Source organism: Artemia franciscana, chromosome 10, assembly GCF_032884065.1.
Source record: "Artemia franciscana chromosome 10, ASM3288406v1, whole genome shotgun sequence".
Lineage (NCBI taxonomy): Eukaryota > Metazoa > Arthropoda > Branchiopoda > Anostraca > Artemiidae > Artemia > Artemia franciscana.
Window position 1 is genome coordinate 17740714 of NC_088872.1, and position 16256 is coordinate 17756969.

The 16256-nt window shown below is 34.6% G+C and overlaps 2 protein-coding genes across 12 annotated transcripts in view; one reads left to right on the top strand and one right to left on the bottom strand.

The window, feature by feature from the left end:
* Positions 1–5258, bottom strand: part of LOC136031856 (X-ray repair cross-complementing protein 5-like) — a 52140-nt gene extending 46882 nt beyond the window's left edge. Inside the window, exon 1 of one of the 6 annotated variants that reach the window (XM_065711726.1) lies at positions 5133–5258. The gene's annotated coding sequence lies outside the window, so the exon portion shown is untranslated. The other 5 variants (XM_065711722.1, XM_065711723.1, XM_065711721.1 and 2 more) reach the window with 5 other exon arrangements.
* A 3754-nt stretch (positions 5259–9012) lies between these two features.
* LOC136031861 (zinc finger HIT domain-containing protein 2-like) overlaps positions 9013–16256 on the top strand; it is a 36144-nt gene continuing 28900 nt past the window's right edge. For all 6 annotated transcript variants that reach the window (XM_065711783.1, XM_065711785.1, XM_065711786.1 and 3 more), the window contains exons 1-2: positions 9013–9098; positions 13658–13887. In XM_065711783.1, coding sequence (XP_065567855.1) covers positions 9064–9098; positions 13658–13887 — 265 coding nt within the window. In that variant the 5' untranslated portion in view covers positions 9013–9063. The remainder of the gene's footprint in view (positions 9099–13657; positions 13888–16256) is intronic.

Consider the following 16256-nt stretch of genomic DNA (forward strand, 5'->3'; position numbering starts at 1 on the left):
TGGTGATGCCATTCTATCAACAAAATCAAAATCCTGCAAAGACAATCTCCTCTGATTCATTACCTCCTCTGATCTATTTCCTCTGATTCATTACACATTCATGCTTTCAAATATTATGCTACTATGGGAGAAAGAGAGACTTTTATTTTTAAAAACGACTTTCACAACGCGTGGTGTCAAATTAGGGCTTTACATCAGGTATTACATTCAGATAAAAACTTGTCAAATAAAAAAAAACGAAAAACACAGACACACAGTGTCAGACAGACACTTGTCAGATTAAAAAAAAAAACGATCATCAACTAACCGTCAATACAACAGTTTCACTGATTAATAATGTTTATAAATGAAGGAATGAAACTCTTCCTGTATCTCTCGTGAATTGTTGGGAGAGGTTGAAGGGTGGGGACTTTCTGGGAGTTGGGTCTTTGAAGTCGGGATCTTAAAGGTTGAAAGGGCAGGGGGAATAAATTTTGGATATGGGGGTTTGTCATGGCTTTATTGCCAAACCAGGTACACAAGAGGGTTCTTCTCTCCGATAGGGTAGTGAGCTGGAAATGCTTAAGAAGAAAGTGATATGGGAGTTTACCTTGACCATAGATAATTCTTAATGCTCACTTCTGGACTGACTCTATTGAATAAGACTGGGAAGTAGCTAAGCCAAAATGCCAAACCGGACAAGAATATTCAAGAACAGGGCAAATGAAACTTGTGCAAATTCTTAAAAGGTGGAATGCAGAGCAAGAAAATTTGAAGAAAAATTTAAGCGTAGAAAGTTCCACATTAGCTTGCTTTGTGATGTTAGTAACGTGGACCTCCCACTTCAGATTGCTCGAGATACTGAGGAGTCTGCACTGCTGGACGGACATCTCAGGAGGGATTGGTTGCTTAAACGAAGGTATACTCTTCAAGAAACTGATAGTCATGATATTTGACTTTTTGGCATTCACAGTCATGTCAGCCTGTGCAGCAACACCACTACCCTGGCCAAAATTGTATATCTTGTTACAGAAAATGGCAAAAAACGGCACTTTGTTGTTGCAACATCTACTTCATTACTGAAGAGGTATTTTTATTTTTCCGTTCAAATGAGTATTCTCCTGTATTCTATGCACAATGGCTTGATATAAGTAGGACTAGCACAGGTTCAAGAAGTCCAAAATAGGGACTTCAAGGACTTTTTTTGGCAGAAAAAGGGACCAATAGAGGAGCTGGTACAGCGGTTTTTTATTGTATAAATAACACAAGTAACATCCTACTCGATATTCAAACCAATCACTCATAAATCTGAAACCAGGACATATGGTAAAGTAGCTTCATTGTATTCTGGAAAGACATGGGTAATATCAAGATGATCTAACCCCTTGGCTGTCCATATGGATCTTCTCAATTTTCTTTTTTTGCTTGATTCTCAACTATGAAGGTACAAAAATTCGAAAAATACACAAGTTTCTAATTGATTAATGACCAGAAAATCATAACAAGGCCACAGCATTTCAAAATTACTTGTTTGTTTGTTTTTTGCTGTCTTTTTTCTTCCATTGTTCTTATTCACTCTTTTTTTCCAACTCTCTCTCTCTGGTTCTTGACATAACTTTTGCAACTTGAAACAAAATTTTTGTTTCACAGCCATTGTTTTAATTGATGATGGGGAGAGGACTTTACTGCTGAAGAAAGTAGCTTTTCATGCCACACTTGATTTGATATCAGTTACAAAAAAGTTCACGTACAAGACTTGAGTTCAAAACCTTACGCATCATAGTCTTAGCCAGAGTAACATGTCATGAGGCATTATGTAAGCATTGCAATTTAATACTACCTAAGGGCATGGGAATGAAAAAATGGAGATATAGCAATGCTGTCAGTTTTTTGGTTTTGGAGAAGAAGCTATAAAGGTCTTATGAAGGATTTTTGAACATGACAATTCCAGTGGTGTGTGTTTCAAGCTAAGGCCATTTTGAGAGGTTTCAAAGATACTTTTTTTTAATTCTAAAAGAAAAATTTTTATACTACAAATTAATGTTGAGTTAAAATTGGATAGCTATTACCAATTCTGGATTTCTTTCAGGTGGTTATTTTTTGCATTAATTTTTTAAACCATTTTTTTGGATACTATGGCCCAAAAATAGTTCTTTACTAGGTTAAGGGTTTGAGATCAATGTCTACTTTGGTGAAGTTATTAGTCCATTACGAGTGAGCTGAAAAAAAATGTCAAATCTCCAGCAATACATATCTAAAAAAAAACGAATGCAAAAAAGCACAGCAGCTTAAGTGACTTCAGAGGCAAAGGACATCAAATGTCTAAGTCCATAATTATCAAGAAGACTTGACACATTGTAGCCTTGAAATTATTCTGCAGTCTTAAGGACACTAATGGTCACTAACACACTGATAAAACTTCTTAGTTGAGGAATTGACATGGCTTAGCCTTGCAAAGAGGAACTTTTAGGAACTTGAGACTTTCACTGACACCAACTTATCAGCGTGCTACCTAACTCCAGAACAGGTAAGATTCTAGCTAAAGTGATTTAGGATATCTTCAAAAGTAGTCAATTTAAGCAAATATGCACTCAGGAATGGATCCAGAGCCTAAGTTTTGTCCCAGAAAGTATTTTTAAAGCATCTATCTCAACCTCTTCCCCTTTAAATGGCACTGACTTTGAAAATTTTGGACAAACTTTGTGTTAAAATACTCAAACTTTCAGAAATAGATATATAGAAAAAAATGAGCCCCAAGCAAAGTATTTTGAGCCTCACATCTGAACTAAATTCAGATTTAGAAGGTTATAAAAACTTGGAAAATGTCCCTTAAATCTGAAAGAACAAATCTAAATATGACTTAAAATCCTTGGAATTGAGTGGGGTTTTAATGCCTTCTATGTTAGGTTATAACTTTTATTTCTGCTTGATAACCACTTATCCATACTAGGACCTATTTTTTATCAGGTCAGGCAGAAAATTGATGCAACTACTTTTATGACAAAATTGATTTACAGAAATATCAGCAAAACTTGACATATTACACTTTGCAACTGTCCCCATAGAATTGGCCTCCATGGTATTTGCAAATGAAATTACATTTCCTATGTATCTTCTAGTGTCAAATTCTATTTGTTTGAATGATATAACTTATTCATTAGGTGAACAAGTTATTTTTATTATTTCAAGAGTTGTACTTGAATTTCATTTAGTGAACAAATTCTGCTACAACAACAGCTTTTTTCAGTAAACCTAAATAACATATGGAATACCCCTAGGAGTGTGTGTACCCCATGTTTGGAATTGCAGCTCTTAATAACCTTAGTACAGCAGAAGAGTTTTGCTTCCAAGCTAAGCACTCACCAGAGTGCCCATATGTTACTTTTTGAAATTTGTACATTCAATTCCTCATTCTGCCCTAATTCCTGCTATGATATCTTTGGATGTGTGAAAAGCTTTTGACTCATAGACCCACTACATTCTACTTTCTAAACTATTTCATTACTATGTAATAGGAATTTCTTGTGGCTGGTTTGACTTATTTGTCTAGAAGGGTAATTGAGCATTCCAAAAACCATTTATTATTCCTTCATTTGCCCACTTTTCTATGTTGTAATTTGGTACAGGTTTCTACCTCTTCATTTGTTTTTAAATCTGTTCAAATACTTAAAAATAATCAATGAGGACTCTTTTTAGCATTGATTAGAGTTCATAAATTAAATATCTTTCCAGGACTTGTGGGATTATTTGTTTAAACCAACTACAATGTATTTCTATTTCTAATATTTGTGATGACTATTTGTAGTGTGTTGTACAATGCACAGTCAGACACATTTTTTTAGATCAATTCTAATAAATTTATTTAATTATTTAATTCAGAGTTGTGTCTCTTATTGCCCTATTAAATCGATGTCAACTTGTTTTTCCTTTATGGTATTGCTCTCTAAGGTATATGATAAAGCAAGGAACTTTACCTTTGAAACAAAGAGTCCTATTAATAAACCACTGCTTGATTTGAAGTTTTAGTGATATTATTGTGGCTCTCAGAACAAGTCCCTCTCCTGTCTTTGATTGTTCTACAGAACATCTTCATAATTTTGGCAACACTGGAATTCCATTGAGTCAATCTGTCATATTGGAATTTAGTCCCTTGAGGGCCTGGATTACTCTGCCTGAGTTAGCTAATATACTCTGTTAATAGTTGATAACTAGCTAATATACCAATATATTTTGACAATAAAGTTAATAACTATGTCCATGACGCTCAGGATCTATGTCCCTTCTCATTAATTTTATTATCAGAAAATCTGTCACTAATTTGTTATGCTGAGAATGTTCTAAATCTTAGTCACACCCTTCAACAAGTCTGTGATCTTTTTTTCTATCCTCCAAGCAGAATACCTTAAGCTTGATCTACATCTTAATTCTGCCAAGTCAGAAATAGTCCTTTTTAACTGAAGAGCAATCTACTAAATTCAGCTGAACTTGGGAATTCTTTGGTTCAACCTGTTGATCACCTCGTGTATCTTGGTCTCCCTATAGGTTCATCTATACACCACATCTGGTACCTCCTTAATGAACATCTAACCTGCTGCATTTCCACCTCTTATGCATCAATAATTTCCTGCAAGTTCAGATTTAACCAGCATTTGCTAGCTAGTCTTTTCAATGCAATAGCTCTCCCTCATATTCTGTATATTTCGCCCTTTTGGAAACTGTTAACTACTACTGACTGAACTAAAATGCGTTCACTCTTCTTCTGTTTTGCAAAATATTTACTCCACCTTCCACCCTGGCAAGACAACACAAAAATTGTCTATCAGTTTAAAATTGCTGACCTGAATATTGCAGTAGCTAGAGTAATAGCTCAAGACAATAAAAAAGTGAATATGACAGCCCAGGAGTGGTATTTTGTATTATTTCAGTAGTCTGTGCCTTTTTTTTAATTGCTTATTTTGTATTGTGTGCTATTTTTACTTATGTTATTCTTGTTTGTTTGTTTTCCGTTTCTTCTCTCCCTCTCTCTGTTCTGGTTATCTTGTTTTTAATCACCCTTATGGTCTCAAAAATAGCGAACACAGTGGTAATTCAGGGCCGAAAACATTAGACCTTGCTCTTGAAGTTTAAATTTTGAAGAACAATTGCGCTGTTACCTTTAAAACTTTTCTGGTCGAAAGGTGTCTACTATGAAAAAATAGAAAAAACAAATACTTCTGCGAGCTAAGGTAACACTCTCAGCAAGTGTGAGACCACTATTACTCAGTTTAAAATTGGTTTTGTACAAGATTAACAGTCGGTGAAGTAGAAATTTATATAAATTAAGCTAATATTTCTTAGACCAAGCAAATCAAATTTGACAATCCTTGTCCTGAACGTTTAAGCTGTGAAATATTACAGCGTATTTTTCAACGCCTTAAAAAAGTGCTTTCAATCTCCTTTAAAATTTGATTTTAATAAGGTATTATTTAAGATCATTCTTTCCGTCATTAGAAATTTTCTTTTGGCTAGTAAAAGCATAAAACATATGGATACTAAAATATTAATCTTGCACTTTAACTAAATGTATGGCTTAAATACACACCAACGACTTGAGGATAAAGCACTTGCAGTTATTCAACTTTATCATTTTGTTCAGAAATTTCACTTAACAGCTGATGCGGAAGATCTTAACTTGTTTTATTGTTTTGCTTTAAATCTGCCAATTCATCCAGCTAATCTCGTATGTTCGACCCATGGCACATTTGGCTACGATCTTTTTATTTACATAAAGAAGAGAAGAAATACAACCAGCAAAAAAGAACCGCATTATTGGTATGAGTCTTTTTAAAAAGACAATCCTATAGATGGTGTTTTGATCAGGACTGTTCTTATCACGTTTGTACTGTTATCAAGCAATTTAACTATTATTATTACTAAGTTTTTGTCGATATGACTGTTATTAGCACATAAAAAACTGTCTCAATCAAGTAACAAACAGAAACTAAGTTTCTAGAAAACAATATGTTTTTAGCTTAAAGAACAGAGTGCATTTAATTCTAACTGTTAGAACTTATCCTGCATAATACTTACAAATAAAACGAATAGAAATCACTTAAAATGAAGAAATGTAACAAACATAACATTGCACAATGAAACATAAATTAAAACAAAACAAATTGACATTTTTAAATACAACATCACTACCCCCTCAGTCCTCTTGCACTCAAAAAAAATGTTCGATTGTCAATTGCACTTATTCATCAGTGGCAACGCTTTAGCGTTGCCAGTTATGAACAGCTATAACGCTTCAATTTATTTATTTTTTCAAATCCACTTCATCCAGAAGCGGTGGTCACATTAACTTCGGAAGGGGCGCATTCTACTGCAAAATAAAAGCTCTAGCACCCATTTTGAGAGTAATCGGAAGACAATATTCTAAATATTTGCCGAAGAGGGGTCAAGCCAGTTTTTGGTGAACTTCAGAATTAAGTCAATCAAGAAAACTTACCCAAAGGCTGCTAAGACCAGCTATCTGAACAAATAATTCTGAAGACTGGGACCCTTACTCGGAAGGTTTAAAACTCCTGAAAATGATTTAAGAATAGCAAAAAGACCTCACGGGGAGTTTTCTGTGAAAGTAGAGAGTCAATTGAAGCTAGTAAAATGATACTAATACTCTAAAGAAAGATCCCTGGGCACACTTTAGAAGTGTGGCGAGAGTAGATAGTACTCTCACAGAGGACCCCGAAGAAACCCTGAAACACAAGCTCAGAATACATATGAATGGCCTTGATGAAATTAGTCCCATACCAGCTTATTTTATAAAGCCAAATATGGGGGAGGAGCTGGCGTACCGAATTGTAAGGGAATGGTGGGTCAGAAAAGCTGGGGATGGTTTTCAACCTCATAAAACCCCCTGAAGCTAATAGGATATGCACTATAATGCTTCAGAAAAAATGAGGGAAAATACAAATCTAATATATTGATATGGTAAAGAGAAGCCTCGCTTTGGGCTAAATCTCCCGTACATGGCTCAAGGCCAGCGGTGTTTTCATACCTAAACCTGGGAAAGAGGACTACTTAAATCCCAAATCTAGCAGAATTATTATGTTAGCCTTCTTTCAATTGAAAGTGATGGAACGATTGATCCGGAGACCAGGATCACGATATCCAAAAAGCAAATGGGAGTTGACATAGGAGGCTCTAGAGACGCTGCGGTTCACCAATAGGTGTGGTGGGTAGAGGTAACCTTAGAATGTAAAGAATTCACTTTAGGCACATTCTTTGGCATAGAAGGAGCAATAGATGGTGCTACTTTTGAATCCATAGAAATGACCAGGGAGGAAGCAAGACTAGATTGATCAATTCAGAAATGGAATTTTCATATCCTCAGGAGTCAACAGGTAGTCGTTAAGCTAAAGGGAATAAAAATTAGAAAACTGTTCAGAAAGGATACTCGCAGGGTGGGGGGGGGGGGTAGTATCCCTATGGATTTGGAAGTTGGTGATGAGCAGCCTGCTGAATTTATTAAAACATAAATCCGGATGTAGCCAGTTATATACAGATGATCTACTATCTTTACTGAGAGGAAAACGTCTGAAGATACAATTAGAATTGATACAGCAAATGCTGGACAAAATCCAAATATTGTCACAGAATCGTAAACAACACTTAACTCCTGAAAAGAGTGAAGTAGCAGTATTCACAGAAAAAGAAGAAATAGCAAGTTCCCTTTTCTTTGAAAATATGTGGTTATTCAATATTTTTGACAACACGGATAACATATCTAGGGGGTCATAATCGATCGTCAACTGAACTGGAAAGCTCATGGTTTTGAAAAGGCACGTAAAGCCGCAGCGTTCCTAATTCAAAGTCAACGAATGGGGGGGGGGAATTGGGACTAAACTCCCAATAAGATCATATATTTATAGAAGACAGTAATTAGACCGATTCTGTTACATGGAATAAGGGCTTGGGTAAATTCAATTTGAATTGCAAGCTACATAATCCCCTTAATAAGGGTGCAAAGGCTAATATGCCTAGTAATTATAAAAGGATAACGTAAAAAAAGGATAACTCTTTGGCAACAATTTAGGCAGCATTTATTAAGGAATCCAAATTGGGAATAAAACAAATGGATTTGGGTTCATCTTCGCTTGTCACAAATAGTCAGATGACAAAACTATTTTACAAAATTAAGGCTTCAGTTACTGCCAAAAATGCAGCTGCAACTATATCAGGACTTCAAGTTCCATGGATCTCCAATTTTACCACACTTTCCTGGTTTTTCTGACTATTAGCGCGTTTACACGGAGAGGAAAACTTGACGGGAATCCTGTCTCGGAGACAGGATTTATGTTTACACACAGAGGGAAAAGTGGGAAAAGATTCTTGTCATTTTGGCAGAAAATTTGAAAATTTTGTAAGCATGGATGAAACCAACAGGAATATTATGATAGCAGTGTCATAAATACAAGGCTTGTCCTGCACCATCAGTAATTTTGGGATGATTCTTTACTGACATGTTATTTGTTTGTCGGCCAAAATCAACAAAACTGTAAATATTCTCGTTCTTCTTGCCTACACATCAAGCAGAATTGGTCAAAAACGGTCTCGGTGAAAGGAATCCTTGCTGGTCGCTAGACTTTTTTTCTACCCGGATTCACGAACGGAATCCTTTCAAGTGGACCAGAATTCCTTTGTCCGCGACGGGAATTCTCGTCCGTGTAAACGCGCTATATATATCACTTTTTCAATTCTTTCATTTCCATATGGAATAACAAATCAAATATCCGATTATTTTATATGATGAACATATCACTCGATTTACAATTCAATTTGCTTTCTAAATATAACAAGACATTAGTAGTTCTTGTCCACCTACAGAAGAATATCCATTAGTTCTGAGAAATTATGGCAGATGTTGTTACTTTGTATGTAACTATCGCCTTTCCTATGCTTGATTTTTGTCATTTTTCCAAAAATAAGAGACCTAAAAGCATTTTGTTCAGGCTAAATGAACGAAATAACACATGTGACAGACAAGCTACAGCCGTTTTTTAAAACCGCTGGTTGTTTTGGCAAAAGTTTTAAAAAAATTGCGGAATGTCACAGAATAAAATTATGGAGCCATGCCAATTGTATGTTGTAGAAATTATTGCCGTAGGATTTATTCTAGTAAAATCGGTATAAGTGAGGATATAAGTCTATAATTGGGGCTATTGAAAAGAAAACAATTCCTACTCCACAATATGCAGAATACGCCTAACCCTAATTGTAATTGATAGCCTACATTTTGTCTGCAGTTATACTAATCTATAATTTACCCTCCCCCCAATGTGTAGCTTTATAGCACAAATTTATATTTGTTACAGGTTACTTTACTTTTGTTTCAACCCATGGACCCACAAACTATATCAAGAAATGGAAAAACACATAGGAAATATACAATTTGTGCCATATATCTAGACATTAGGGGGTGGGGTAGGGGTGAAGTATAGTAGAACTGTAGTCCAAATGGGTTAACTACAATTTATCCTGGATTGATCCTGCTGTTCAGGAGGAGAGAGACCTTGGAGTTGTTGTAGACTCCAAGTTGAATTTCAGCTCCCACTCACAGAAGATCTCAGCCAATGCTAGCAGAGCCCTAGGCATTATTAAATACAGCATTACCAGTAGAAGTAGAGATGTAATCACCAAGCTCTACAAAGGACTAATATGACCAAGATTAGAGGTGAGGATCATCCTGGCCACCCCTTGATTAAAAAAGGACAAGGTAGTTCTTGAGCAAATTCAATGAAGGGCCACTAAGCTGATTGCTGGTATAGAAAACAAGCCCTATAGTGAACAGCTGAGGGAACTCAACCTCTCCTCTTTAGTCTACAGGGGGAAACATGGCAACATGATCAAGATGCACAAACTCCTCTCTACCAATCAAGAAAATAAGCTGATGGAGATTGACCCCTCCCACATAACACAAGGACACCCAAAACAAATCCAGCAAACTTCATGCAAGGACTAGAGCAATATGCAGCTTCTTCTTGAACTGGACTGTGAACCTCTAGAACAACCTCAAGGAGAACACTATTTCTGCTGAATCAACAGATGTATTTGAATGCTTTCTGGATGCTAAGTAGAGTGACAAACCATGGAGATTTGACTGGGATGCATCAGAATCTAATCAACCAAATATGCAACTGTCATCAAAAGGAGTGATTCAACAGGATCAGAAGTCCTTATTTCACTTCAAGCTGTGATTTAAGGTAATAGCCTACCATGAAGTAAGAATTGTTTTCTTGAAATGTTTCCTTCTCAAGAGCCTCAATTCTAGGCTAGCAGGGGCAGATCTAGAGCAGACTTGTTGGAGGGACAACATGACAAAGGCTCCAATAATTAAAATCTTGGAGGTTCTAATGTGATAAGGGCACCAATAATTGACCATATTGACAAATTCATTTTTAAAAAGGTTAACTACTCTTATTCTCCACAAGGAAACATGGTGAACTAGAGAAAAGCATCTAGAACAGTAAGCATGACATGTGTAGATTGCAAATGCTATGCACTTTTTTACAATTTAAATTATATTTGTAACAATTCACCCTCACTCCCTTATGATCCCAAAATAGCTTTAGGATATACAGGCAATCAAACTTAAAAAAAAGACTAAGTCAATTTGTTTCTTGCTTTAGAATTATGCATCATAGTTATACCAATCAGATTATTGTGTTTCCTTCTATTCCAACTCAAATTTTTAGCCCATTTAAAATAGTATTCTTTTATCCAATATTCAGCATAACTGTTAAATCATTTATTGGTTTGTATCTTAGCTAGCATGTGTATGCAAATAAATTTTCTCTTGATTGATATATAATTTGGAGTTTGTTTTTAATTTTTTCAGTTATGCTGATGTTTGTCTTTCATTTGGCTACAATTTATCACTATTTGTTTTGTTCCACTAGTGTAAATGTTAACTTTTTTATATGCATTGTCTTTTTTTTTTCATTTTTACTTAAATAAATAAATATAGTGTTTCTTTCAAAAAAGCTGCTCTCATCCAGTGGTACCTACTATAATAGTAAAATTATCTAGATGTATATTTTTATCTTTGAAGAAGGTGTGGATCTTACTCTTCTTACTGTTATGGCAATCTGATACACATGTGCTAGAAAAGTATTTATAATAGGCTGAGTGTTTCAATTAGATAAGATTTTTTTTTGTTTCTTTCCATTTTCTTCCACATTTTAAATAATATTTCTACCCAACTGTTCTCATTCTTTCATAATGGCATGATGCTGTTAACCAGATCCAGAATAAAATGCCCATTATGTTACTAAAAAGATGCACATTGAATCAAAATGAATCAAGCAATGAAATTACATAGCCTATTTTGAACATCTTTTGTTATTATAGCATATCTATCAGAAGAGCCTATACAACAGAGTTTTACCATCTGGTCTTATTATGTGGATAAAACACAATTGCCATGGTAGTCTAGCAATGCTTTATGTTTGGAAAAAGTGTTGGTTAGTAAACCAAATGGCACTACTCTTTTCTTAGGCAATCAATGGCATGACTTCAAAAGTTACTTAATTGAGCTGCAAAAGAAATTCATATTGGTTAGAATAACTCCAAAGCCAAAAACATTACCATATGTGATGCAACAAATATGCAAAGAAAAAAAAAACAGAGATAATTATTACTGGAAAAAGTACCCCCAAAACAGAGAAGGAGCCTACTTAGTCTTTGTTCAAGAGTTTACTGATTTTGTGAATTTGTCATTCTACTTTACACTGTTTTTCATCAACATGTGGCTCATAATACCAAATTAAGCCAATTAAAAAAGAACTTTAAAATACAAGGCCATGGTTTGGGCTTTATCTTGCCCTTGGAGATTTCTTCAAATTCTATAATTTCAAGTTTTGACATAGTGTCAATGTATACAAATATTGATGTAAAAGCTGCAGAAATTCTTCTTGAAAGAAAGATACTAAGAAATTTGGACTTAATTAGTGGTGAAACAGTTTTGGAAGTCGGTGTAATTATGAATTTAGTTAGGTTGTGCAACATGTTCTCTTATTTTTTTCAATTCAGAGGAGGTTTTTTTGAACAAGTAAATGGTTTACCCATGGGGGCTCCTTTAAGTCCTTTATTAGCAAATTGTTTTGTAGAAAATATTGAAACAATAGCTTTAGATTCATACTTTTTAAAACATAAATTTTGGGGTAGATATATGGATGACATAATTTCAGTATGGAATTATGGGAAGGAGGAATTAAAAGGTTTTTTTTAGAACATGTTAATTTTCGGGGAGGTGATTTAGAATTTACAATAGAATTAGAAGAGGATAATAAACTTCCTTTTCTGGATGTTCTTCTTTTAAAAAATGAAAATAGTCTGGATTTTAAGATTTACAGAAAACCTACTAACAATAACAGATTTTTGTCGTTTTTCTCTGGTCATGCTTGCCAAGTAAAATTGGTTTAATCATATCCTTAACTGACTGCATTTTTAGAATTTGTTCTCCAAAATTCATTGAGGAGGAATTATTGTTGTTAAAAGAGATTTTAATTAGTAACCATTATCCAGGTTGGTTAATTGACCAGACTTTTTCAAAAAGAAGGAAAAAATTTCTAGAATTTTCTGACAATATTCTGGAAACAACAGAAAAGAAAGATATTTTTTGTTCTCTACCATATGTTCCAGGGTTGAGTGAAAAGCTTAAAATAATTTTACAAAATAATGGCTTAAAGGTAGCTTTAAGAGGTAGTAATACTTTGGCTAGTTTTTTAAAGTTCTGGAAAAGATCAAACTTCTGTAGAGCAACAAAGTGTGGTTTATAAAATCCCATGTACTTGTGGAAGCTCTTATGTGGGACATACTAACCAGAAAAAATGAGATTGCTACAACATCATAATTCTATTTCATCGTCTTTGAAGCAAAATACCAAACCTGAAGATTTCATGTTGGCCCTCTCAGAACATATCTATAATTTTCCAAATCATTTTATTTTGTTTGAAAATGTTTCTTTGATTTCTAGGGACCAAGGTTTAAAGCAAATTTTCAGGGAAATAATCGAAATTAAAAAAATTTTATTCAAGAATAATTCCATAAACAGAGATACAGGTGAATATGGATTGAATTCAGTTTATGATAATTTACTGAGTTCAAATAAAGTAAATATCACCTCACCTAAAAGCTACGACCTCTGTCCACATAATATGTCAGATAAATCCAATGAACCGGAACCAAAAAGGTCAAAGAGACTGGCCTCTGCTGTTGCATTGAAAAAAATAAGAGCAATAAACTGTATGTAATTAGTTTATTAGGTATAAATTTTGTTTGGTTTTATTCATGTCTTTTAGTTTTAATGCTGATGATGAACACTGTATATGTGTTCGAAATATCCAGTCAAATTTTATATCTGTTCACTGTCAATAAAAAGGTTTCATCCCTATTTTGAACTGTTTTACTTTTGCTGACAATGGGAAGAGGAGATCATCCCTAAAGTTAGTCTAAAAGCCCTCTCTGCTCCCTAAAAAATTAAAATCATGGCCTAAGAACATACCTTGTATATTTAAGTCTCACCTCGTCTTGGGGAAACTCCTCTGATGCCACTCAACAGTCAGACCTGGTTTTTTGTTCTTTCTACTGATTCCAAGAACTGACATCTTTTCCTAATACATCTTTTCTCCATTTACAGATGCAAAACCATTACATCTAAGTATGTTTGTCCAAAGTGTAACATTCAATACTGCAGCATAAAGTGTTATAGATCTCCAGACCACTTAGCTTGCTCAGAAGAGTTTTACAGACATTGTATATCAGAAGAGCTAGGAGCAAGGGGAGAAGACTTCAATAAAAGTGAGATAAACATTTTAGAAGCTTTGAAAAGATTCAATGAAGATGAAAACAATGAATATGAAGATATTGGTAAATATTTTTCATGACTTGTTCTAACAATATAAGTATAGTGTGGCGTAATAATTTTTAAATTTATTTTTTTGACTTTTAAACTACTATTTGACCCTGATTATACTCAAAAAACCCCTCTTTTTGAGAAAACTAATGAAGCAAAAATTTATTTTTAAATAATCCTGCACACCTTGTAAAACTGCGATTTTTTTTAAAAAATTTTGGGTAACTACTGGTGTATATTTTTGGAGAGTTTGATTTCTTTATTTTTCTAACACAAACTGCTGACTATTTTCAGAGGTAATAAGAAAAATGTCGTTTTTCTCTATATGGGATATGAAAATGAGAAATTTTATTTGAGTTTCACCATGTTCATATTAGATATGAATGTTGTGAAAAGTTTTATTTTCAAAACATTCAGTCTTTGTCTAGTCTTCAGCCTGTTAAGACTTATTTTTTTCTGTGAAAAGGATTAATCTCAGTTTTAACCAGTGGTGAAAAAGGATTATAGTCTGACTGTTCCGATTATATTGAGTTGCTTTGATGTTCTCATTGAAGTAACTCTAATAGCTTCTTTTCCCTACGTGGATGAGTAGCGACAATTTTATTTATTATTATTGGTGGTGGTTTTATTTGTTTTTAGTTTAGTGTGTTTTTTTTTCTTATCTTGTGCTGAGGACGCCTAGTTTGGATACAGGCGAAATATCTGCATTATTTTAGTCTTTCCTCTCTACTGGCTGCAGTCTCGTTTGAGGTTTTTTTTTGTGGAGTTTTATCTCTCTTTGTTGTTAATTGATTATATTCTGAATTAATTAGAGACTGAATCTATTCAATCTTTAAAAAATGTTACCAGTGGTGAAAAAAAGGATTATATTCTGAATTAATTAGAGACTGAATTTATTCAATAGCTGCAAAATTATTTTACAAAATAATTTGTTTGTGATTATTACCTGATTTTGATTGTGATGAAATGGGCTTATAGACGATATTGGATACCCTCTTCTGGCCAAAGGACTTTTTAGCCTATTTTGTGGACCTCTCAAGCTATATCTACCTTTTTAAATCATGTGAAAAGTGTATTTTGGATTTTCTAAGATAATCTACAATAAATTTTTTTGAATTTTTCACCCCTTAGAAAGATAAGTCTTTTAACCTTATTTTTGGACTATAGTCAAACTTTGAGTATCAAGAATTGGAGTTTGAAGTTGAGTTATGTCTGATACAGACAGCAATAGCATGCGATTGGTGGGTGACAGGAAACTGGTTTACTCACCTGTGCTAAATTTCATACAGACTAATTTCGAATCTGGAATCGAATATGAAGTGATAATTAAGTATGCCGTTGATTTTTTTTTGACGGATCAGTCATTTCTTTTGCTAAGGTGGAATTTTGGAACGCAGTTAAAAATGATATCCAGCCAACAAAGCGTATTGGTGCTAAGGCGGCGTCAAATAATGTTAAGAATGTTCTCGCTCTGCTACCTAAATGGGATAATTATGACTTGGATATTCCTTGCTACGTCATTCGTGTACCTACTGAAGTCCCCTGTATACCAGCGGTAGCATATTCTAGACTGGTTGTGAAAGTAAATAGCTGCAAACAGATGTTAAAAGCTATGTCTTCTAAAATGGTGTCTTATAAAACCAATTTCCCATCCCATTTGTCTTGTAATAATGAGAAACATGCCACTCTGATTATCTCCAAGGTTCTGCCTGACCTGAGCAATCTTACGAAATGCAGACAAGCTCTGGAACAAATTTGCAGTCATGAATTGATTATGTCGATTATACCTGTTGGTGACAAGATGATTGTGTCCATTGATAAAACCGCTGCCCTGGAGTTCTGTGTCTTGGACCAGTCTGTCCTACCCTCCTCAATCGTGAAAATGAAAGCCAATAAGTACTATGGTTTAGTTAAAGACATTGAAAATGATTTTGAACTCGCTTTGTTTAAGGAGGTTCCTGGGATCAGTGATGCTATTCGTCTTGGCAACTCAAATTCTGTAAAGCTCTGTTTTACGGATGCCAGGTCACCCAACCATGCTTTGAAAGATGGTATCCGGATTGAGTATGAATCAATTCGAGTATCTGTTTTTCACGATCTTCCACGATGCTGTAACAAGTGCCGTTCACCCAACCACCTACAGGTATCATGCGAAAGTTCTTTCCCGAAATGCTCTCGACGTGCTGGTCCTCATGAGGCAACACGTGATTCACCGTGTCAAATGCAGCCCAAATGTGCTAACTGTGATGGGTCCCATGTTATCAGCCTGTGGTTCCATATTCTACGTGATATTGTTAACATCAGAAAGAAAACCCCAAACCTTAAATCAATGAATTGGACGTTTCCATAGTTTCGTATAACATAAACGGCATCAAGGATAAAG